General features: G+C 39.7%; 3 protein-coding genes across 3 annotated transcripts in view; 1 reads left to right on the top strand and 2 right to left on the bottom strand.

The window, feature by feature from the left end:
• Positions 1-5,104, top strand: part of KIAA2026 (KIAA2026 ortholog) — a 60,558-nt gene extending 55,454 nt beyond the window's left edge. The window contains exon 8 of the mRNA XM_042877395.1: positions 903-5,104. Within this exon, the coding sequence (XP_042733329.1) occupies positions 903-4,540 (3,638 nt within the window). The 3' untranslated portion in view covers positions 4,541-5,104. The remainder of the gene's footprint in view (positions 1-902) is intronic.
• A 6,519-nt stretch (positions 5,105-11,623) lies between these two features.
• MLANA (melan-A) lies at positions 11,624-15,735 on the bottom strand. The gene is made up of 4 exons (XM_042877564.1): positions 15,662-15,735; positions 14,001-14,097; positions 12,564-12,665; positions 11,624-11,692 (listed from the first exon to the last, which is right to left on the bottom strand). The coding sequence occupies exons 1-4, from the start codon at positions 15,733-15,735 to the stop codon at positions 11,624-11,626; spliced, it is 342 nt and encodes a 113-aa protein (XP_042733498.1).
• A 5,808-nt stretch (positions 15,736-21,543) lies between these two features.
• Positions 21,544-25,598, bottom strand: LOC122183413 (monocarboxylate transporter 13-like). Its single transcript, XM_042877312.1, is given in 4 exon segments — positions 21,544-21,770; positions 23,473-24,273; positions 25,210-25,579; positions 25,581-25,598. Coding segments are annotated over 4 exon segments (1,416 nt in total).
• Between the last annotated feature and the right edge of the window lie 409 nt (positions 25,599-26,007).

Genomic DNA, 26,007 nt, shown 5'->3' with positions numbered 1-26,007 from the left:
CCCCTCCAGCTAGTTATGCTAGGAGCCCTGCTCCCCCAGTCAGCGTTGCCTACTGCCATGGTCTAAGATCTCATTCACAAATACGTCTCACTGCTAGGTGTCAGTTGGTCCTTGCAGCATAGACACACACGGATGGGAGTGAGATTATACAAAGAGATAGTTACGAAAGGATTTAACAAAAAGATCTAAGAAGGTAGGACTGTCTGTGGCGATCAGACACAGCACTCAGTCAAATGAGAGTACGGACCACATTTTAGACATGCTGACCTCTTCTATTCACTTTCCTGCCCAGCCTCACATCCCCTACCTTGTTCCCTATCGTTCCTATCAGCCCCTTCTCCAGAATGCTTCTTTCATGGACTTGTCCAGCTCAATTTCCTCACTCCAGCATTATGTCCGTGATTTTACCAGTCGCAGAGTCCAGACTGGTCTCTCTCAAAGTGGCACATTCTTGAGAGCCCAGGGGATCAGTGAGATTGTTTCTGGTCATTGTCCCTTTGTTTTGTTTGGTCTGTGTATATTTTATTTCTGGTTTTCTAGTTTTCCCTACCTGTCCCAACTGACCAGGTCCCCAGTCGGATAACCTTCCTGGAAGAAACATTCTCACATTTTCACAGGCCTTCACCAATTAATACAAAGTTTGATTTTCCTCAGTTTCCCCAGTGCTGGTCAGGTTGTGTCTCTGTATGTTATTCCTTACAGCTTCCTCCTTTTCTTGTTATCCTCATTTTGCACTGGAAAAAGTCCTTGACCAGATGCCTTTAAAGGAGCAGACAGTTATCCTGCCCCTATCCTTACACTTAAACTAGAATTTTGCCTTCAGTTAAACACTATTAATTTCGTGTATAGAGATACCATTTGCAAACTTGTAAAATGTGATTTCTGATTTAATATCCTTGCAGGTGAAATGAAGCTATTAGAGATGAATTTACCTGCTGGGAAAAGTAAACTTCTGAAAAAAGAATCAACTTCTAAAGAAATACACAGGACACTGCTCAAATCTGTTAAACGGCAGTCCAAGCAAAACAGTTGTCTGGATCAAAACACTAATGAGCTTTCACCAAGAAAGAAAGCTAAGCTGAGCACTAGTGAGGATGCAGTACAGAGTTCAGAAAGTAGCCTACAGACAGACAGTTGTTCGACTGATCTGAAGCAACTTGAAGAATCATCTCCAGAATCATTGTCTTTGGCAGATCCTGCAACATCAGTATCAAGCTTTCTGAAAGGGACCAAACCCATTCAGGCCTTGCTTGCCAAGAATATTGGGAACAAAGTGACCTTAACAAATCAACTGTCACCTCCACCAGGTGTAAATGTATCTACTTCTGAAAAGCCAGTTTTATCACCTGTTGAATCATCACTGATAAAACCAGCATTGCCGTGTCAGACAGGTTCAAAGACTCCTTTACAGATGGTATACAAAATGCCAAATGGACACTGTGTACCAGTAGACCTTCACAACAGCTCCGTGAAAATTCAAATGCAACCTGTGGTTGACCCTAAAACTGGAGAAAAAGTTATGCAACAAATTCTTATCTTACCTAAGAATTTTCTTTTGCAGCAGAAAGAAGGAAAAGTCATGTCCAAGGATAGTAATTTACTCCAGCAGAACTCTTCTGAACTGCACTCTGCAACTTTGCCGGAATTAACAAATGTCAACGTATCTTTAACATCTGTCCTGGTAACAACACCTGCAAATGTTACCTCTCACTCAACAAGTACAGTTTTTAACAAGAGTATTAGCAACGTGTCACAAGGGACTGGTTCCACCAGCAGTACACAAACGTTGCCTGCTACCACAAGTAACTTGGTATCACCAACAGTGAAGGGGTGCCAAACTGAACATGTCCGGCGTGGGACTGAAGTTTCAACTGCCACATTCCCAGTGTTTTTGTCTTCACCTAGTATTTCCTCAGCTGCTCAGTCTCTGATATCAGCAACAGCATTAAGTGCATCTACAAACACTGCTACTGCCTTTCATTGTCTTGCATCACAGCAAGCAACTGAATCCTTTGAAACTAGGCAAGAGTTGAAAACCGTGTGTATAAGAGAGTCACAATCTATTCTTGTCACAACACGAGGTGGAAACACGGGAATTGTTAAAGTACAGACAAACCCAGACCAAATTTCACCTACTAGTATATCTTCTAGTTCAGTTTTGACATATGCATCTCAATTTAAGGCTTTTTTGGTGCCAAAAACCACAGCATTATCAACTTCTACGCTTCCATCTGTAGCAGCAGCCACATCTAGTCTCCCACATTTTGGACAATCATGTATTTCTGGATTTGCCCCCTCAGCAGGTTCGTCTTTTAACACTCAATCTTTCCCAGCTGATTTTAACAAGGCAATGGATAAAAGTATCAAATTCACATTACAGCAGCCAACTATTGGAAGCACTTTGGGTCAAGTAGGAGAGAACACCTGCCAGGTGTCCTGTCCTTCTTCATCCTGCATTTCGTCAGCTAGTAGCTCAATACCTGGAACTCCAAACAGTCCCATTAGAGTGACTAGCACTGGACAAAACAACACAGTTGTAACTGCAAATTCTTCTGTACAGCAGCAGTGTGATACTAAAACTAAAACAAATTCTGTTATTCAGTCGGAGTCTAGTTCAGTAATAAATGGAGATTTTATCAGTGGTACTCCAGTACAGAAACTTACTTTAGTCACAAATCCACCTATTTTATCCCCCTGTGGTGCATCAGGAGTCAGTGTTATACCATCTCTAGCATCTACTGGTGTTAGTGCTCAGAAGTTAGTTTTCATTAACACGCCAATTCCCAATGGACCTTCAGCCACTAGCCTTGTAGCAGAGTCTCTGAAACATAACCTTCCTTCTATAAGCAAAACCTTTGTTAGCACCACAGAGCAACCGCAATTGGTTCTGATTCCATCTACAAAGGGAGCACCAATAAGAATAAATTCATCACCAACCATTGCTCAGGTAAAAGATGTGAAAATCGGACTCAATATCGGTCAAACTATTGTAAATACTAAAGGTAATGCACAGCAGACTCCACCAGTTAGTATATTGCACTCTGCGATTTCTAAAGGAGAAGACAAAAAAAACATAGGCTTGGCTTTATCGTTGACAAGTACTAGTAGTTTTGTTCCCGTGTGTTCAAGTTTTATGAGTCAGAGTGCTGTGTCAATTAATGAATCTCTGTGTATTGCAGCAAAGGCTACGAATTCTTTTTCAGTTCCAACAGCAAATGCATGTCCAGAGTCTGTTTCAGTAGCACCAAGTGGGACTTCTGGGACACGGCCTACTGTCTTGAGTGGTGGAAGTGATCCCTCAAGAGTAAGGCCAGTTCTGGGTAATCGACTGTGTACAGCAACCATTGGGAATACTGTAGGTATATCAACTGTGAAAACAGGACATCTTGCTTCATCTGTGCTAATTTCAACAACTCAGCCAATGGTATCTTCTCAGAACTTAACATCTGCCTTGCCGTTTCCAGTCATTAGCTTGTCTGGATCTGTAGCCACCCCACGCAAAATGTTACATACAGTTCCTCAGTTGGCAGCAGTTCCAGCTCCTTCTCCGATACCAAAAAGCCAGCTGCCCACACTGATGCAGTTTCAGTCATCCGGAGTTACAGTTGCTGGGCCAAGTAATGCAGGTACTCAGAAACCTCAAAGTTTGTTGACCCCTGCCTCACCAAACACAGGCAAAGTCGTTAGTTTCCCAAGTTTTTCATCACTGCAATGCCAGCAGGTGCCTCCCAGTCTAGAGAAACAAAATCCTGCCCACACTGTTGCGTCTACCGTTCAGATGTGTGCGGCTTCACCAGCTATAACAAGCAAGACAGGAGGTCAACTGAACGAACCTTGCATTCAACAGAAGATAGTCATCAACACTTGTATGCCTTTGGCACCTGGAACTCAGATAATGATTAATGGTACTTGCTTTGTTGTTCCACCACAAGGCCTTGGAGCTGGCAGCCATGTCCTTCTTCTCTCTTACAACACGAAACAGACTCCTCCTTTAAACATTAACCATGGCCCAGAGGCTCAAGGTGTACCAGCGGTTAATCCAATGACCTCAAAAATCATTCTAGCACCAAGTAATTCACTAAGTTGGCAAACATCACAACGACTTTTGAAAAACTCTACAAAAATTGTGAACTCTTTTGGGTCTGCAGATGCACTACCCATTGTACATGCAACACCACAGATACTTAGCACTCCATCTAGCTCGTGTACTCCGCTACCTGCAGCAACTCTGTCTATGTCTTCAGTGATAAAACCTCCTGCTAATGTTCCAACTACATCTTCTGTGGTTTCTGCTGTTCATCCTTCAAACTCTCATTTACCCAGCAACACTTCAGTGTTTCAGTTGGACACTTCTATCAAGAAACTGTTGGTCAGTCCAGAAGGAGCCATTCTGAATGCTATAAATACTCCAGCGTCAAAAGTTTCTTCGCTGTCTTCATCACTGCCTCCTGTTGTTGTGTCCACAAGCAAAATTTCTACTGCTGCCTTCCCTATATCTCAGTCATCTTGCCTTGATAAGCCTGATAACGCTGCATCCTGAATTTAGAGCAAATGAGCCACTTGGAAATTGTGGCACATTCTTTTGACTCTAGAAGTTACAAGTGTTGAATGATTTCTTACAAACAGTTGATTTGCTCAAAAGTACTTAAGATTACACTTTCCAGTTTACCTATGGGGATAAGAAATAAAAATATATTTAGTTTGTCGGAGAGTTGTTTAGTAAAAAGGTCAGAAATGACCAATGAGTTCATTAAACAGTTTTGAAAAATCTAGCTTTTTGCACATATTCCATCTTACAATATGGACTTTTTGGCAGTGTGTCTATGACAGTGTGTGTCTCCTTTTTATTTGTCAAATTTATTTTTGATTTGTTTCTGTAAAAAAATATTTATGCATTGTTAAAATGCAGTCTATCGTATAGAACTGTAAATATTCATGAATTCCTAACAATCTGTACTAAACTATATGTACAAAGAACTATGCTGTCTTATTTATGTTTTGTTTACATAATGTATAGTTTTTTAAGTATTTTAGTAACTTTGGACCAGTGTACTGTTTAGCAACAATGCAAAAGAATCTGCATATAATAAATCAAGTTGCTGTACTCTGTGGTGTTGCGTGTAGTTTAAAGATACGTGTATCTGTTATGATGGCAGAATACATATATATACACATCAGAATGCAGGGTTTTTTTAATATAGTCAAATGAAATTAGTATCTTCTGCTTCTCAACATGGCTTACATTTCACATGGTATGCTCAGAGTTGGAGAGAGGACATTCTTATTGAATCCTTCTGACACAGAGAGGGGTAACCGCTGGTTAATTGCCTGACATCTTCTATGAAAGGGTAAGACTGGAAATGGTTTCCCAAACACCATTCTAAATCACACTGATTGCTGTTCAGGACTACCAAATTTTGTCATAAAGCTTTTAGCTATCTTGAAAATTCATTACTGTCTTTCTTTTGCAGGTATATGCATTTCCATGTGTGTGGTAACAGTAACGAGGTGGCTCTTTAATCTCCTGTATAGTGAGATTAAGCTATGCTCTTTTTTTTTTTTTTTTTTTTTTTTTTTTCCAGTCATGCTTTCTAGATATGTATTTTTTTCTTTAATTTTTGATTGGTCCAAGTCTTTATGAAAGGATAATGCTAAAACATCACCTCATATTAAAGGGAACATTGTTACTATTGCATACATTTCTTTTCTACGAACGGTATTCAGTATTTTATGTTGTAGGTTCAGCATTTGGTGTCATAAAACCATTTCATTTCCAGCAGCTCAGCTACATTCATAAGTGCCTGCTGCAGTGCACATGGAAATGGAGAAGTTTTTTATTACCTTTTAAGATTTTTATGTGTCTTCTAGCATACAAAAAAAGGATTCCTTAGGCCAAATAACTTTGTACATGCAGAGTGTTGTTTTTATTCATTTGTTTTAAGAATAATGTAGAGCAGAGGATTTAAATACTTGTGAATGTCAGTTATCTTTTTAATAGTACTGACTTCTAAATGGAAGTAAAACTTGGATATCTTCCTCTAGCACTATTCTTGGGCTGATCTTTTTCAAAGACAAGGCCTAAGCTTTTCTTCCTCATCTTCTCCAGTTTTCTCCTTCTCCTCTTCATTTACTGCTCACAGTTTGCTTCCCATTTTGGTATGAAGAATAAACCCACAGATTCCTATGTGTCAACTGCACTTCATTCTATTCTGGAAAGTAATTTGGTAATTGGTCAACTAGAGTTCTGGGGAAGTACTGGCAAGAAAATCTTATACGTTCCATAGATACCTTCCCTTTCTTCACTAATAAATATATATATTTGGAAATAGCCATTTTCTTTATCTGCAATATCTATCTTATTTGAGGGTTGAAAAAGAGAAATTGTTGTTTTGGGGAGTGTGAGGATGTTTGCTTTCATTTCAGAAACAGTGATCTAGTACTCCTCACCTATTAGTCATTAAAGGCTTATAATCTCTTTTGAAGGTTCCTATTAGAAGAAGATGCCTGCATGCTGGACTTTGCAGTACTGAGGCTGTTTTAAACTAATTGCATTGTGCAGTTGAATGTGATAGGTGACTTCTTTTTATGCAGAGGAAAGTGGCAGAGGATGGCACCTTGGGTACTATGAAAGTATATATTGCAGCAACGCATTTTATTGACATTTCAGTGATGGAAGGGACCAATCTTCATGGATTTCTCTTTCCTCCTAGAATGTTTGTTTTCCTCTTATTTTTGCATTAGAATCAGTATCTGTGTTACTTAGAACACAAAAGAGTAGTTGGTAGGAGAAACAGATCTTGCCTGATGTTTTTGTTTGCCAATAATGTAGAAGGATACACAATATTATTCATTCTAATGAAGAGCGAATTAGAAAAAGCTTTACTGCAGAACTCAGAAGTCAAGTTATTTACGTAAATGATTTGTTAGATTTTTTTATGATTTTTTTATAAACACTTTATAATTTGACAAGTATAACCCTGTGCAAAGTTTGCTTCAGTCTGTTTGGAATTCTAATGAACTTTTATGCTCTACTGCACACATATTCAGATCCCAAATACTATTGGAGAAAGGCTGGATACTACTATGCAATAACTTTGAATGACTTTATTTTGTAGAAAAAAATTTTTTGCTCATTTTTGTAAATGGAATTCATCTTCCCATCACCTTTCCCTGATATATTGGTCAGAGGAAAGCTTTCTTTCAAAGAAAAGTGAATTTCCATCAGAAGTTTGGAATGTCCCACTTCTTCTTTGTACCGAATACTTCATATTTACACAAATAATACACAAAAATTGAAGAAAAAAACAAAACATTGTATTTGATGGGAAATGTAAAAGCCCTTTTAAATGAAGTTTTAAAGAAATGTGATCACATATGTGACCTTATAAGCTACGTACAAATCAATCTGTGAAGAGAACATGTTCAAAGCTTGTAAAATGCCTTGCATTTAAACCATCTCATCACTCCCTACAGCTGCCTGAAAGGAGGCTGCAGTGAGGAGGGTGTCGATCTCTCCTCAGGCTACGTGTTATAGGATGCAAGGAAATAGCCTCCAGGAGAAAGCTTAGATTGAGCACCAGGAAGAGTTTCTTCACAGAAAGGCTGGCAAGGCATTGGAAGTGGCCACCCAGGGAAGTGGTGAAGTTGCCATCCCTGGAGGTGTTCAAGAGGCGTGTGGGTGTGGGTCTAGGGACGTGGTTTAGTGATGGAACTTCATAGGTCAGGTTGACAGCTGAGCAAGATGAACTGAATGGTCTTTTATTTTGTTGTTCTCTACTGAAACATAGCAGCTAATCACCCTAAGCAAACAGGTGGTTTTGTGACTCCCACTGAGTGCTGGATCCAAATAGTAAGTGCTGGATCGAGTAAAGGTCCATCTTTTTTAGTATCGTGCCTTGGAGCCATACACAGCAGTGATTCAAATCCGTGTAAGAAGGAAAATAGCTGCTGACACATTTCTGAACACTCCGATAGTATCCAGTAATCTGAACCAGCATTTCTTTCAACAAATTTATTATCGTTGTAATTGTTTGTTTTGGTTGTGGATGGTTTTTGTTCATTTTGTCCTAGGGTTTTGTATTTTTTGTTATTTTGTATTTATTTAAGAGACGTTAAAGTGCTTTTGATGATGAAATTGATCAACCTCTTAAATTCTTGTGGAGTTTTACCATCCCCAGCATCCTGCGATGAAGAGTTTTTCACATAGTATGCATATTATCACTTTTTTTTCTGAACATGGTAACTGCTTATTTCACACTCAGAGTATTAATAGTGGGACTCTGTATTCATTTCTCCATGCAGCTGATGTGGACCTTTGCCATGTTGGTTGTCTCTTTTTTCGAATGAAGAGACGTGGTCAGTTCAGCTATTTCCTTCATGGGAGTGATCTGTTACTGCCATTTTCAATTTTACTATATCCTTGAGACGTGGGAACAGAATTCACAGTTCTAAAGACAAAGGAGCACTGTGACTCTGTTCTGTACAAATCTTTTCACAGGATTATCAACTACAAACCCAACATTTCACTGCCAAAAAAAGATACATCTCCTCCTACTCAAAAATTGCATGATTTTAAAGGAATGACATTTAAAGGAGATTACTGAAACCAGTGCAAGTCTGTCACTCCTCTCTGCAGTCCCTGCTAGTGTTGGTTTTAGCATCTTCACTGTGGTGACCAATAGGGAACAGTGGTGGAAAGAAGAAAAGTTAATTTCCAGGAGAGTTGAGAGAACTCAGCCAGGAAATCAGGGTCAAGGAAAAAAGGTGAGCAGTAATCTGGAGAAGCGGAGCAGAAATAACTGGGCATAAAAACAGAAACTATTCTTTCATCTGCAGAAATGATGAGAGAGGTATATGAATGACTGCTAAAAAAACTCACGTTTTATGCAAGGATTTGACCATGAGACATTGTCGTGATCCTCCCTATTGGTGAGGCCAAACACTGTATGTGTAGAGCGCATGGACAGCATATGCAGGGGTGTCCCAAGGTTGTAAGAACCACAGCCTTAAATCTGTGTTGACTCTAGAAATGTTCAGGAAGTAGTTTCCAGAGATGCTGATGTAGGAGTAACATACTGCAATTCACAGATGGGGCATCTTCCAGCCTTTGCTAGGATGTCTTTCCAGGAGGTTAATATTCAGAAGTATTCACACATGCCATACGATTCTGTTGTTTTGGCAAATATTCTGAAGAGATTCAAAAGTTCTGAAAGCACAGTTAACAGACAAACAACAAGCCTAAAGTTCCTACTGCAAATAACTGCAGACAGTAGATCCAGCACTGAGCAGTGTTAGCCTAGACTTGAGTGAGGCCTTTGACACTGTCCTCCGTAACACCGTCATAGACAAGATGGGGCTGGACAAGAAGAGAGTGAGATGGACTGAAAACTGACTGAGATTCTGTATCTAAAATGGGGGCTGTTTTTCTCCTGAGTGTCAGTAAAGAGTTACTTGGGGCATAAGTGATGGCATAGAAAAAGAAATAAATTGCCTCTAACAAGGTAATTGCCAATTACCAATTGCCTCTAATTGGTAAAAGGCGAACTGGCAGATGTTGAAAGATTAAACCTTTTTCTTAGAAAAAACTCTCCAGAAAATATGAGTCTGTTCCTTTCCCAAATAGCTGCAAGAATGAAGATAATGATAACAAGGATAATTCAGATACGAACCAGGAGGAGGAAGGCTGGTTTTCTGTATAAGCGGAGAATACTGTGAGCACAATGTGCAGCACAGGAGTCTGTTCCTTCCATCCAGAAATGAGAGTGAGCTGAGCTGAACAGTCCTGACAAAATCAGTAGTGAAAGACTAAATTATTCATATTAGACAATCACTTTTGGTCCTGTTCTGATCTGTACTTCGCTCACACAGGGAAAGTACAAAAGCAGCATGTGGTTCAGTCATGTGATCAGTACCATAGCAATAAAATGGTTTGGAAATGTGGAAGGACATCTGCTGCTCAAGCACTGCTGCAGTGCTTGGGTTCTGTGAGCCCAGCAAGAGTGGAGTGCAGCACTGTCAGCAAGCAAGAATTTTGTGGAGGAACTGGAGAAGGCACTAACTATATTTTGCAGCTTAGATGTTTAAGATGTTAAGAGTTGGATTCTGTGTTCTGCTCTTTTTCTCTGGTGAAACAGGGGTCAGTAATCTGTATCTGCCTTTTGATGAGGAAATTTGAGAGAGTTCAGCCTTGCCTGTCCCTCATATTCTCATATTCAGCGGGGAAACCGCTGCCCCAGCATCTTTTGCAACTTCTTTTGCATTGGCCCAAGAGTGAAGCACACAGGGACAAAATTTACTGAAGAACTGTAGTTGTGCATTTGGAGAAGCAGTTCATTCTGTTTATCCAAACCTTCTCTCAGATTGGACTTTCTAGTGCTGTGTTTGATAGGACAAACCCTTGGATAGGAAACAGCAGATTACAGAGCCGCAAAAAAACCATCAGCTTCAAGCTTGCCAGTTCTGCAAAAAATGTATGGAGCACATTCTGTTCTACATCTGGTGCCTACCAGCTCCAAGCTGGCATTTGGCATGTTTTCCTGTGCGTTCTTCTTCCTGTCACTAAGCAAGTCCACAGAATTTTTTCCTGCACAGAGTCACAGAATGGCCAGGGTTGGAAGAGACCTCAAGGATCATGAATCTCCAACCCCTTGCTTCATGCAGGGCCACCAACCTCCCCATTTAATACTAGACCAGGCTGCCCAGGGAGTGTGCTGAAAATGACAACTTTAAGACAACATTTTGAGTTTAAGTACTTCTCTACATTTCTAAATACATATATCAAATCACTATAAAAATAAATAACTTTAAACTTTCACAGAATTCACAGATATTTATTACCTTTGAACAAGTATCTGCCTAATGAGTATACCTTAATCTAGATGTATTGCCGTTCTTTGTTTTCTGTGACTGCTCTGCTTTCTTACCAGTAGGTCACGAAATGTGATTGCTGTTATATGCACTGACAAGTATGAAAGAACATGGATTATAAGCAGAAATTCTCAAGTTACGTGGATAAAACTTTGTTATTTCATGAGGGATTGGTTAATTACAGATACATAAACAAGTGCTGTGAGGTATATGGCTGCTGTAAAATACAGTCTCCTTTTGCAGATTAATTTTTAGGGTGGCAGGGAAAATGGTTATTTTTCATATCAGCACATGTAATCAAATATTTCCGCCCACATTATTCTTACAGATTCTTGTACATTGCCTTCTATGGAATAGATTGTTTCTCTCTCTCTTTTTTTTTTTTTAAATAAAGGGAGAGAAAATGTGGAAGATGAATGTGCAGCTGCCTACACTTGTCAATCCAGTTGATACCCAGTGGTGTGTTCTTAATACTGGTACTTCTGTGAAGCATGCAAGAAGCCAAAACCCGAACAAAATGTCTTAATCCGAACACAATAAATGGAGAACATAAAACAGAAGCACAGTCAGCTTTATTATAGTGTTTCATGAACTACTTTAAATTGAGCAAGAGTAATTTTCAGCAATTGCTTATGAAAGCATGTTAGTTAATTTTTTATTGCAGTTTTAGCTTTCAGAAAGTTAAGAATGTATAGGAAATAAAGAGGGAGCATGAAGAAATTGAATGGATGTGCTCAGAGTTTGAGACTTATTGCTATCATGGTGAATAAGGAGGTGGTGACTGCTCTGCAGCAATTTTGTCATAGGCTGGTGGAGCATCAGGTACCTGTGGTAAGAAAATCAGTGTGAAAGACTGAAAAGACAATTGAGAAGCCATGAAATGACATGAGATATGCAAGGAGTTATCTGCTTTCATATCAGACGTGGCACTGCAGCTTAAAATAGCTGAGCTGATTCACAGCGTCTTCACATTGTTTTCATTTTTCTTAACATGTTTCCAGGTCTTGCATCAGATTAATTTATATGTATGTGTATGTATGTATAATTCATTGTACAGGAATTTTAAACAGAAGATATTTTACCTACTGAGATTTCAACTCCATCTAGAACTTCAGGAGTCTTGATGAATGCTTATTTCCAGTGACAACAATTAGGGTGGCTTATTTACAATTGTAAGTTACCCTTTTCCCTATTTTCAGTCTGTTTAAACACAACTGTATCTTGATCTATATATTTTTCAAGCAAGCTATTTTAAGTTTTTAAAATAATTATGGTTCCATAGTGTTTAGAGGGTCTACAACCCTGAAGTTTTGTGGTGCTCCCAGACACAATCTATTTGTCATCTACAAGAATGGTAGGGTATCTGTTAGAGCTGCATATATTTCAGCATTACCTCATACGTTACCTTAAGAATAATGATGATACAATTTCAGAATAAAGGTGGGTGAAAGTACAGGGATTTTTTTTAGAAGTATTGGGGTTATATTTAATTAAAAACAAAACAAAACAAAACAAAAAAAAACCCCACACCTTCTCAGAGTTAAAAATGTGCAAAACTATTTTTAAGAGTTAGAGTTATTGCAGACTCAGCCTCGAGAGCACGAACCAAGAAAGAAACCATCAAGTGAATATTTACCAAGATTATCTCACCATGTCTTATTGTATTTAAAGTAAATGAAGCTCAAGCTTTAACTTACCACAGAACTAAAGTTCCTGTACTCTTGCAGAGCCGTTTTGCAGTCTGGTGTTGCTCCCTCACCTACCGCAGTTCGTATGGTGCCCATACTGATGCCTTTGCTCTGTGAGAGATCATAAAAAAATAAGAAGTCAAAGTAAAACTGAACATGAACATGAATCTGGGGCGCACTTCATATAAGTATGACTTAGTATTTATGCAGCATTTGTTAGGATGTGGGATTAGGACTGGGCACAACAGCAATAACTAAGAAGAGCAATCTACCCATTGCTTTTTGCTGTCTCTCCTGAAACATGCTCTCCCTCCTGTATCATGCATTGCGTTGTCAGCAAAAATGAGGATTGCATTTATTTTTTCTGGCCTGCAGTTACTTCTTGGACACCTTCTTTGCTATAAGAAGGTCACCTCCTTTTCTTTTTCCCATTCCTTTTCTTAATCTCAAACTCCTTTCTTTACCATTTCCCACTTCTTTTTGTACACCCTGCACTAGTTCTCCTCCTTCCAAAAAGCCTAACAAATTGTGAGGTTTTCAAAACCACAAAACGTCAGCTGTTAGATGGAATTGGAAAGGAAGTTGTGCTGTGCACAAAGAAAGCATTAAAGATGTGATGGTGTATGTATTGGATCTGTCAGTGGGAAGGTAGCAGGGCAGTTATCAGAACAGCGAGGAAAGGGATTTGCTGGTGAGTTACAGCTTTTAATTCAAAACAGTCACATCTTTTTGGAAAGGTTAGAAAAGCTAATATTGGGAAACCGGGTTTCCAAAAAGCCTTCACTTTGCATGGTTAAAAACTGCCTCCATTTCACAGCAAGAATGCTCTTCAGTGCCAAAGATGAAGATTTGAATGTTCCAACACCACAGTGTTGTGGGACAGACCTAATTTGATTTTTCAAACATTTCTGAAGAGGGCAAGAAATAGCATTTTTAAGCAGTAATTTTTAGAAAGTAAACCTCAAAATCTGTCTTGCTTTTTTTGCAAATAATGTTTAACTTTTATAAGAAAGTATTCTTGGTCAAAGTATTCACTAGCACAAGTGTCACATTTACTAAATTAATTGTAACAGCTGTTTTTTTTTTTTTGCTTCCTAGGCTTACTCCAATTGCATCTGTTCTTAGATGTTTTTGAGCAGCGAAAATGTTGTTTTATTCAAATGAAAAATTGACAGAATATGTGTAGATTTAAATATGCTTTCTAGAGACTAGATTTTTCTGTCGTCATGTTGTGAAAAATTGAGCAATTGTCTCCACTTCCTTATGCTTCTGTTTTCTCTGATCTACTTGCAACTTTTACTGCATTTCATATTCCGTGTTTTCACCTGTTAATATGTCTGAAACAAGGACATCTAATGGTAGCTGTAGTGTTGTCAGCATTAATGTAATGCAAATAATGATGGTATGTTGTCAGAATAACGTGTGAAAGCGAGCTGCCATGCTTACCTGTAGTCTTTTATAGCCACTACGCCTTTTGTAAAACCAGCATCCAAAGATAAGCAACATAGCCAGCACCAAAATGAAGATCCCAATTCCAAGGGCTCTGTGAAAAGAAAAAAAGATAAGAAAAAATAAGTAACAGTAGAACTGGGTGCATTCTTTTGGGAGCAAGAATGGTTAGATCAGGAGCTTATATCTCTGTTCCTTTGCCAGAGGGAGGGATGAAGCAGGATATACCTCAGATAATAAAGCATCGGTAGCTTAATCCAGTCTCTGTAGATTAAGCTGCTAGATAAATTCTCTGCCCAGATCTAAAATATTCTAAAAATGAGAAATATTCGTATCTTTGAAGATAATAATCTACCAACAACCCATGCTTCTAAAATATCCTTATGTGTAAATTCAGCAAACTGCTGAATTATGAATTATGAATTATGATTTTGGAAGGGAACAAGAAGTAAAATAGGTGCCAAGCCTGCTGAGGCGTGTCATGTTTGTTAAGTTTTTCCAGGCAGTAAGAATTGAGAGATGTATCCCAACTTGCATCATCCTGCAATAAATTCTGGCGACACAATTTTTAAAATTATTTGTAAAACACAGCACAGTTTCAAAAACCTAGTAAGAAACTTCAGTATTTTTTTTTTCATAAACAGCTCTGTATTTACTTAGTTCTTGTCCTATGACACAGCAGGTACTGTGTTGATGTCACTGGGTCATTTTGGGGAATATAGGTTCTGCACACTGTGCTGTAGGACATCTTTCCCACTGTTTAGGATATTAAAGAAGCAAAATGACAAAGTTACTGTAGCTTCTTAGTCTCAAAAAACTTGCTGTGCTAACGTGCTTTCTGTTAAGGCACTGAGCATTCACTCCTCATTTCTGTGATCTTTGAACACTGAGGAACAGAAAAGTCTGGGAAAGCCCAGAGGGATAAGTTGGCAGGAAAAGAAGAACAAAAGATGATATGAGTGAGGATAAATCTATCCCAGCACGCAGCCGTGTGTCGGGTACCCAGTTTCTCCAAAGTAAACCCTCGGGTTTTCCCACTGGGACCGAGGTGTGGGGAACGTCACGCATCAGAGACCTTTAACATTTACCTGCCCTCTTTTTCTATGATTCGGTGTTCCGTGGAGCATTCTTTCTTATGACCTGAGGGCTCCGAATATGTGGTTCTTAATGGAGTTTCGCTCAGAAATGATTTAGTGAGAGTCACATCGTGTGCGCTGTTGTCTCCATCTGCTTTTAGGAGATGTACCTGGGGTTTCCACTGATATTATTCTTTAGGGTATTCCTTAGAGCAAAGCATTGTTTCTTTGAAGTTCTAAAGGGACATAAATCTTACTGAAAGATTGCACTGTTGCAACCTCCAATATGTAATTCCAAATGAGCCTCAACAACCCTGGTAACGTTATCATAAAGGTTAATATGAATTGTGAGCATCGGACCAAGCTCTACATTCTTGAATTCTGCAGTTCTGATTATTCTTAACCATCGACTGCTCTTTTGGATAATTCCATGACAAACATTTCAAGGAACCATGAAACGACCAAAATACATTTTTTCTTTGTACAGCCCTGATTTTTATTTATGTACTATCCTGGAAATTTCTGTTCAGTATAAGTTTTCTTTCCACACACATGCTAAAATAGGTTTTGCTTTATGCTTACTCTTCTGCTGTGAAATAGGTCCGTCCTTTTCCTCTAAAGAAGTTTCCATCTTGACGGTGGCTTCCTCTGGGCATTTTGAGATCCTACCTCTGTGCAAAACCACATATTAGAGCACAATAGAAATATCTGTATATGTTGATAAGTACTATCAAATTTTTGTTTCAGTGGGGGCATTTTAGAGAGGTAGAACAGTATGCTATTCTCAGAATTAAGCAGACTGTTCCAATTTAAAAACTCAGAAACGCGAAACTCAAAGCTATGAGCAGTTCCACGTGAGTGCAGCAGGCTGTGATTTAAGATGATCATTTCAGGCACTAAGCAGTGACTGATTTATGAAGCGAAGTCTCACAGGGATATAGAAAAAAAAAAAATAAAGACAATTTGCCTGGACAAGGAAAAATATTTGAAATCAAGAAAAATAATATTATGCACATACACATGTTTCTGTAGTTCTGTTACACCCTGTAAGAGTTCAAAGAGTTGGTCAGCACAAACTGTCACAGACCTGTTGGTTTTCAGATGATTACTATTTTATGTTGGCCAACAAGCACAGAGAATTTATAATCCTAATTCTCAGTTTCAAGAGAACAATCATCCAACTAAAAATAATCTGAACATTACAGAGGAAGAATCCACAAGTAATCATGTCTCTGTCACGTAAGCAGATCAACAGATTCTACTTGATAGCATCCAATTCATCTACTATCTCATACTGGGGTAAAGTGAGTGTAAAGAGCAGTGAATTTGCCAAAGAAACTTCTATCCAAGGAATCAAAGCATTTTCAGACTTTCACTAAGAGTCTGTTAAGTCTCCACTAAAGCGTAATTTTTAAGCAACATAGAATAGTTTGGGTTTAGGTAGAATAAAAAATGCAAGCCTTACCTTCTTCAGACCTGTACTCTGTTAACTAAAGGCATGTACAGCTTTCCTTTCCTTGACTTACTCTGTTTTTTTCCTTCTTTGATCTGTTCTCTTATGACTATCACGAGTTTAAATTCCTTTTAGTACAGCTTCTGAATGCATTAATTAGCATGAAAGGGGCCAGGAGACAACTTTCTTCTCACAGCCTGCATCTTTCCCTCCTAATAAGCACCTCAGAAATCAGTTATTTCTTCATGAGATTACCTACCTTGCTAGAAGGGGCTCAGCACCACTCTGCCTGCATGAACTCCTCAAGTGGGCAGCCTGATACTCAATAAAAGCATGTTTTGATTTGGGGCTGGTTGTTCTGTGGCTCCTGTCTGACAGAGTCAAGGGACTCATTTAACTAAAGCTTTGCTTATCCACATTTTATGTCATTGTAACACCGTGTAGAGGCCAAGACTGTTGGAGCAAAACTTAAAGATGACACTGTTACACCATGGTGGAAGCCTCTTAGTTTATAGCAAGTAGTTTGATTCTGTACTGGCTAGGAAATGCTGCAACAGACTGTTCTGTGTGCTGCAGAACTAATGGAGCCCGGTTCCCAGTGGATTTGTGTGAATTGTCGTTGTGCTCACACACACACAGGCTGTAATAACTGCATTCAGAACATCAGGCAAGAAACAGCAGCCTGTGATGAATCCAGAACTCTGGGTTCTGTGGTGGGTCAGAAGTGTTAGTTACTGACAAAGGCAAAAAAGATACAAGGACCATGAAGGACCATGTTCTGTTTGACATCTCTCTCAGTGAATCATTTGGGCCTCTCTATCCTGCAAAACTTCCTGTTTTAGTTTGGAATACTCTGGTTACCTTTGAGTAAGAACAACAACACTGGCTCCAGACTTGGTTGAGAAATGGCTGTTTCCAGAAATGAGCAGAAAAGAAGTGATAGTGTGAGAGGTCAACGTCTATTTCTTCAGGGAATTGGTTGAAAAGTCTTAACATCAATATTTCTAGTGAGCTCAGGGCTGGGAAGAGCTGGACCATTTCATCTGTTTACAGACTACACAGCTTTTTTCCAGCAGTGTTAAAAATCTTACCTTGCCTCAACGCAATCTCTGTTTGGGCAGCTCTCCCCAGTGGTGCCCAGTGCCAGGGCAAGAGGCGGTGGGCACCAACTGGAATGCAGGAGCCTCGCTCTGAATGCCAGGCAGTGCTTCTGTGTTGTGCAGGTGCTGTAGATGGCACAGGCTGCCCGGGGGCTGTGGATCTCCTCCTGGGAGATCTTCAAATGCTGCCCAGGCATGGCTCTGGGCACCCTGCTCTGGGTGTCCCTGCTTGAGCAGGGTTTGGACCAGATGGACCCAGATGTCCCTGCCACCCTCAGCCATTCTGTTACTCTGATTTTTTACTTGACAACTTAAGACCAAAATCTGAAATGACCTTTTTTCTAGAGTAAAGAAAGTCAAGGGAAGAAGAGAAACAACTGTGAAAAGCATAAATCTTCCTTATTTAGGTAAATTATTAAGTGTTTCTTTTACATAATCCCAGATGAATCTAGTGGGAGTTTCAAAGGTGAATGAGATATAGAGAAACTTGCTGTAGATAGTCATGAGTGTAAAACAGTAAGCATACACTATCACAGTCCAGTAAATTCCTGAAGAAGCATGCCAGCTCTTGTGTAATGCGTTGAAAATGTCACAGAATACCTTACTGAGACATGTGCTTTCCTGAAAAAAAAGGTTTAAGTTCTGTGAGGGGATGCTCACTGAAGACTACTGTTTGTTCTTTCAGAGTTGAAGCTGATACATACAGAAAATCCATGTGATACCAAAATCAGCGCATCTCTGCCCCTTCCTTGCCTCAAGCAGTGCAGAGGAGAAAATGTCAATTGATGGAATGGTTTGTGTTCTGAAAGAATTTCTTGTTAATAGTATAACAAAGGGATGTGGGAGAAAACTTTGTCATAGATCAGTGGTGCCATCTGTTATCTAAATACACAGTGCTGCTATTGAGAAACTGGGTGGGTGGGAAGGTGAAACACCATGTCCTGGTTCTGATCTCAGTTCTTTTACTAAACCTTGTTTCTCTAAAGTGGCATTGCTAACTCTGTGAGTGCAAAGTCAAAGGAATTTATGTGTGAATTCTACAGGTATTACCTTTTTAAATACTGTATTTCAGGAGAAGATGATGTAAGCCCCATACAAGCCTGGCCATTTCTTTTAGCCAGCAGCCCGTGGGAACCTAGGACACTCTGATAAATCTCTATGATAGGTATGAAATGAATGCTCTAGTCTAACTGAAAATAACATGCCTGACCTTCTAAAACTAATGACTTCTTTTTTTATTCTGTTGATAAATGTGATTCCATCATTCCAGGATGACTTCATTTTTCCCTTCACAGTATCACAGAGCCCTGCTGCTCCTGCTGAGCCCACATGAAGGTCTCCAGTCCTGCCCTGCCTGGAGCATGACTCTTCATGGTCAGGCTGGGCTGCTCATAGCCTCACACTGGAGCAACGGGGTCCTCAGGCCAAAACCAGCCCAAACTGCCTGGGCCCTGGCTCCATAGCCCAGCCATCCTGGTGGGAAGAATCTTCTTCTCACCTCCAGCTTGAGCATTTCACTCAGTTTTTTCTGTTCTTCTCACCCTCCCACCATGTACCCAGTGCAGAACCCAGCTGTGTCTCCTCTGTCCCCTGTTGCTGGTGCTGGGATTTCTGCTGGGTCCCCAGAGCCACCCCACTCCACACCTGAAGTATCCCACAGCCCCCCTGTAGCCCCAAGCTGAACTCAGTCATGCTTGTCCATTTCCTTACAGTACCGGGTGCCTCCAAAATGGATGCAACCAGTGCTGAGCGGTGCATCTTCATCTGACCCAGAGCCCAGGAAGCTATCAGCCTTCTGCACTGCCACTGGCAGATCTCAGGATGCACCCAAACATGGAAATCAGTGACAGGGACTGTAATTAAAATACACAAGTTTAATGGAGAATACTGAATTGCAATAGAAAGGTAATGTCCTATATTAAGTGTCTCCCCATTATTTTTCCTCTCACACAATTCCCCTGTGTTTCAAATGACAAGAAATAAAAATAAAAATGAAGGGTTCTTTTGAACATCAGGATACTGAAGTAACAAAAGAAAAGAAAACTCTTTCAATAGAAATCTAAGTTTTAAATTGGCACAATTGACATAACTGGCACGTTATTTTTCTGGAAATTCCTAATCCTTGCTACAGACCTTACACTGCAGGTTGTGCCCCTTCCACTGTGTGCTCTGTAATCAAGCCCTTGCAGATAGTTGGTATATGAATAGCTGAGTTAATTTCCTGTAAATTAAATTAAAATTTTGGGTTAATTTTCATGGGACGGGAAATAAATACTTCAGATGAGCAAATGATGTTAAACTCAGCTACACAGATAAAATGTTTGACTGGAAAAATATTCTGAAGTTCATAAATGAGGCAGCTATAAATGCAGAGTAGCTTGGAAGTTTCTAAGTCCTATATTTTTTCCTCTCTTACTGTTTGTTTGTTTGTTTGTTTTTGCTTTCTTCTTAATGTGATCCAGTCCTAACTCTCTTTTCTTCTCTTTCCCAGGTAAAATAAAACTACAAAAAATGTGATTTGGGTATAGATTCCTCTTAATCTAACAAATCAAGTGTTTTCTTTCTTCAAGAGCATTAGGATAACTGAAAGATACTACTGAACAGTTCAGTATATTTAAATTCTCAAGTCTCATCTATTCTCTGATATCTCTCTGTTTCTGTAGCCTCCTATGGTCTATTTCTATGATTAGTGTCTAGAATTAGAAAGTCTTTTTCCCATGAGATATCTCTGCCTTGCTGTGAGTTATAGAATCATATCGTAGAATCATAGAATGGCCTGGGTTGAAAAGAACCACCATGATCATGTTGTTTCAACCCCCTGCTATGTGCAGGGTTGCCAACCAGCAGACCAGGCTGCCCAGAGCCACATCCAGCCTGGCCTTGAATGCCTCCAGGGATGGGGCATCCACAGCCTCCTTGGGCAACCTGTTCTGTGTGTCACCACTCTCTGTGTGAAAAACTTCCTCCTAATATCTAACCTAAACCTCCCCTTATATCAATTTCTAATTGTCTATACAAGAAAATGAAATAATTGTGCCTACCATATCTCAACCTATTACAGATTTGAAGACTGTTTTCATTTTCAGTATAACATTTTGTTTTCTAAATTGGACAGACCTTTTCTTCTGGCACTTTATTTTTAACACTTATCATTCTTGTTACACTTCAACCTCTGCATTTTATGCACCCCTTCTAGTTAAAGCCTTGCAAGCATTGTTCTCTCAGTTATCATACTATTGCACAAAGAAATATTTATTAGTTTTAATATACAGTTACATTTGAGAGTCTTGTTTTGTTTGAAGTCCACCATAATTTCAGGTGTTCTACTGTTAATTGTCAGTCCTCCATTTTATGTAAGTGCACTTTTCTTACTGCTTCAGATACTTAGGACTACATTTCTCTTTGCTGAATTATATAATTGATGTAATTTTCTCCATTTACGATGTTTGTTTAGATTCCAGGCCTGCTCTGTAGAATAAGTGTAAGCTATTATCTCAAAGCTAAATTCATGTACTCCTGGTTTTATATCCAGTCTGTTCAGTGATCACTCTGAATACTGCTTCTCCAGGCTAAACATCTGTGAGCTGGTGTCTTTTTCTATTTGAAAGTGATGGCTGTGGCCTGTATTTCGAGGGGAAGGTTTCTGCCTGCTGCGAAAAGCTTCGTGGTAATTTTGTTTAGATCATAGCCTCTCTATCACAGCCTTGTGGGGCTGCGTTGAAGACTTGTAAAGTCAAAACGCAGCTGCAACATCAAAATAACATTGTGGCAGTGGTTGCAGGTGTTGTTTGCTTGTGAACTAGCGACTTTCTTCCTCAGTTTTACACACTCCTACTCAAAACATCCACTATTAAAAAGAATCCTAATATCCTAATATTGATTTTCAAGAAGTTGCATGATGTCCAGTGTAATCACACCGCTACATCATGGTCTTGGTACCTTCTTTTCTGAAGTTTCAGAAAATGGAAGGAAGTGTAAGGTAATGATAATTTTTCTGATTTAGTACTCGTATGGTTTCCTTTTTCACTTCGTTGTTGAAACTGATCTAAAACAACTAAAAATACAGCTGCTAGGATGAGAGTGGCTCCTGCCATGTAGAAGCCTGCTCTGTAGTCTCCAGCCATGTCCACAATCAGACCTGGATAGGAAAAAAAAAGAGACAGTAATGTGGCTGACAGAAAACAGGCCAATGTGAATTAGCTCATCAGTGTGAACACGTCCTCTCATAAAGGGAGCACCCTGACTACATACCTTTCTTGCAGCTTTCTGCACTATGGAAGCATAAAGCGTTGCCACGTTATTGCACTTGAAAATTTCACAGAAAATTCTCTGTCCATCTACCTTGCAGACACAGATTGTGAAACAAAGTGCTGCTTAGTTTGAAACACTTTCCAACTCAAAATTTATCGGGCGATAAAAACAATGGCGGAAAAATAAATTAATCATGCGGCTTTGTGTCTTAGGATCTTCACATTTAACAGTCGCGGTAAGTTGGACAACTGTAGAGCATGGGAGTTTAAAAAAGGAAAGAAGAGGCCCTCTGGTGGCGACAGACTCTGGTGAGTCACCTACGGCGTTAATGGCTTCCCCGTTAATCGCTTTTCAAAAAATCGTCGACGTTATCAAAAGAAAAGACCTCCGTTTTTACACAGCTTTTATGCACACAACACACCTGAGACATCGTGCGCTGTACTGAAGGAACAGAAGCACAGTAGTAGTGCTGTAGCAGTGCACGTGGTAGCACTGGCTGCTCAGTGCTCACAGCTACAGGTTCACCTGGGGCTGGCAAAGGCTTCTTCTTTGTTCAGCCTCTATCCAGTAGCAGGACCATTGCATGTACTGCCTATTCTCCAGCCCTCACTCCAATCTAACATCAGTCCTGCTAGGCAAAACATCTTTGAAATAAAATCTTTTAGGTATTACTCTGAAAGTAAGAGAGAAGAGCTAGGTAAGCACCAAGGTTTCTCTCCTCTTCCGCACTTTCTTTTCAGCTTGCTACACATACACAAAGCGTCACATTGATACCCAAATAATCAGTGCTGATGAGCAGGCATTATTTCTGCAAGTCTCGTTACTGTGGTACTTTATTCAGATCTTCCCTGACTAAATCTGATACCACTCTCTTTCAAATCCTCTATAAAACTTCCTAGTCCTTGTGCTTTAAAGTTGAATTAAAATATTACAGTATTCAGTTTGACCCATTTGTACCCTATTACACGCTGTCATTGCCACAGAAATCACAGTAGGCTGTGAAGTCCCTGATTTTATTCAGTGCACTTTGGATGAAGACTCAGATTCACATGTTACGTCAGTCATTTTTCTACCATACCACTTAGTAAATTTCCTACAGCCAGCAGCTAATTTCTCTTGCATTTTCCAAGATGAACACTGTAGTGCTGCTAACAAATAAAAACCATATGCAATCTCACTGTCTGCTTTCTCTTCCCACTGCTTTTTTTGTACTGATTCCCCATACACTATTACACTGTTCAGCTGAAATGCTGTCTGAAAACAGCAGCATCTTTGTGAATATTTCCTTCAGGTACACATAGCTCAACGTTTCAAGCCATTCAAGTGTGACCTTCTGTGGAAACCTTCCAAGCAATTAGCAACATTTATGCAGAATGATTATTCTCAAATTCCAAAAAAACTCAGCTGCTTTTTCTATGAAAGTATGGATCTGTTGTTTGTCCCAAATATGTATTTTCATTATTTACTTGTTTGTCCAGGCATTCCTGAGCTAATGGAGAAAGAAATCTGGCTCCAGCTCTAAATATTTCAGTTTGGGTAACCATTCCTCATTATTCATGTAAACTGTATTTAGCAGAGTATACACTTACCAGCAAGAGGAGGCCCCAAAAATCCTCCAGTGCTTCGAATAAGCATGAAAAGCCCTAAAGCACTGTCAAAATCTGACATGCCCACAACTTCTGCTAGCACTGTAATGTGAACAGCAACTGTTGTGCCAAAGAAGAATCCATAGAAGCCAGTGAATATTGCCAAGGACAGGTAGTTGTTAGCCAGTGGCAGAAGCATCAAGGAAGTACTGATCAAGGTGATTGTCATTGTCAGTAAGTGAATAGTTTTCGTAAGGTGGAGATTGGCATACCAGCCACATAGCAGTCTGCCTGCAAAATCCACCATAGCCAGAATGGATAGGAGAGATGCAGTCCAAGATTCGTCTATTCCCAGGCTGTAGCTTAGTGGAACTAAAAATAACGGAGGAACAAAGAAACTCATTGCAGCTAGTATGCCAAACATGGCGTAAAGCACAAATTCTGCCCTCCTCAGAAGCATCCAGTTGAAGGTTCTGTGTGTGATGATAGACTTCCCTTCTTTGTCTGTCTTAGATGCACCACTGCCAGGTGTTGGTTCAGGATGGCTCACCTCAGGGTGGAAGCTGCTTGTCAGGGGTCGCATTAGTATTCCACAGACACAGATGTTGAGTTGGGTGCCACCTATGATCAAGAGGGCACCTTTCCATCCATACTGACCAATCAGCCACTGGAAAAATGGCCCAAATGTAAACGCAAACACACATTCTCCAGCACTGGCAATAGCATTGGCCAGAGCTCTTTTCTTGGAAAAATAATGGCTAACAATGCTGATGGCTGGTGTCCATGAAAAGGAAATCCCAAGTCCTGAAAAACACCAATATGAATACCATCAGTTAGATAGTGCTGAAGTATTCTGTTAAGATGGAAATTAAAATGGTCAGTGCTCCTATGTTTGTGAAGACAGTAACTGGGAAAATAAAAATATTTTCTTGCCTAGTGAATCAGCTCATTATATACTACAGTGTATATTTGTGGCACTTCTGTAAGAATAGGTTGTAAGATAAGAAAAGAAAAAAATAAAGAGGAGAATGATGTATACACAATTATATTCTTACCATGAAAAAAATAGCAACAGTTGTTCAGACAAATTTGAAGATGTTCCTAGATTAGATCTCTGGGTTAAGCTCAGCTGTGCTCAGTGCCAGAAAGTGAGGGATAACGTGAAGGAAGCTGGTAGCACACCAGCTATGGGTACTGCTCACTGTCTTGCCAGGCTGCTTGGTTTCAAACCTACTCTCATTTACTTTAATTTTAATGGCTCTCTATAATTATTTAGCAGGCCAAAGAACTCTAATTCCACACATTTTCAAGTATCCAGCATAGAACTGGGAATGTTACTTTGTTAAAAATGCTAAAAATGCTCAACATGTAAGATCATGTAATAGAAAGCACAGCGTCTGGGAACTCTAGGTCCATGTACTTCAGTATGCTTTAGATTCCTCAGGCCTTCACAGAACTATCAGCCTCTGATAAAACAGTATTCTTTTCATTTTCTGGTTGCATATAATTTGCAGATACAAATTACTAGTATCGGTTTTCTACTTTGTCATGCAATTTTCTAGCACAGATTCTTACATCCAGAGTGGGAGAAGAGGGAAACAACCTTCAAATATGGACATTGGTTTTAGATGTTTATAAAATCAAAACAGAAATCAGATTTTAAAACTCCTGCAATTAGCATCCTCGAGTAAGGGCTCTGAGTTGCTAGTGCAAGAAACCTGTAAAGCCACAAAGACATACCTTGTAGGAAGCCAGTTGTTGCATACATCCAGATCATGTTGAGCCCAAGACATCCCAGGGCCATTCCTGAAAATGCAAGGAGACCTCCAGTGATCACAACAGCACGGTGGGTGTATTTTACACATAGTGAGCTGGCAACGGGGGCTAAATCAACAGCAAACAGGAGCAAGAGACACGTTAGAGAGCAGAATGGCATGTCAGAGCAATCAAGTAAAGCATGTGAAGAAGTAATATCTTTACTGTACATGTTAAACCCAATGGCTGTCACACACGTATGAGGGAGAGATGGCCTACTTTTGTTGTATTCTGCTGTACAGGAGGGTAGGTCGATATCTGGGCTGATAGAGAAAAGGCAGCACAAATTTAAATAACAAAACTCCCAAATTCATTCCAACTATCACCCGTTCTTTGGCGGTGTTTCCTGCCAGCAGGATATATGCCTTTTGTGAAGCAAGAATTACCACTAGATGGAGCCCAAGTAACACAAATCACCTCTCGTTCCGTTCGCCTTCTTGGAGGATACACTTATCTGCTTCATGTAAACCACCCGTATTTTGGAAACGAGTTCCGAGATATAAAGAAATTCACTTAATTAGAGTTTTGTTCACAAAATGAAAGAGGGTGGGAGACAAAGAATAGATGGCACTCAGAAAAGGAGGTTTTATAGTAACTTGTAGGGGCAGGCTATTGTACTTTCACCTGTGTTAAGAAGAAGTGACTTTGATAAATAAAAAAAGTAAAGTAAACCTGGCTGAGAAGTATTAACAGCCACAGAAGCTGCAGGACATATGCTGTCTG

The sequence above is a fragment of the Lagopus leucura genome, unplaced genomic scaffold, assembly GCF_019238085.1.
Source record: "Lagopus leucura isolate 7727_CA_CO unplaced genomic scaffold, USGS_WTPT01 Super-Scaffold_100018, whole genome shotgun sequence".
Classification (NCBI taxonomy): Eukaryota; Metazoa; Chordata; class Aves; order Galliformes; family Phasianidae; genus Lagopus; species Lagopus leucura.
This window is presented reverse-complemented; position numbering and strand designations above follow the sequence as displayed.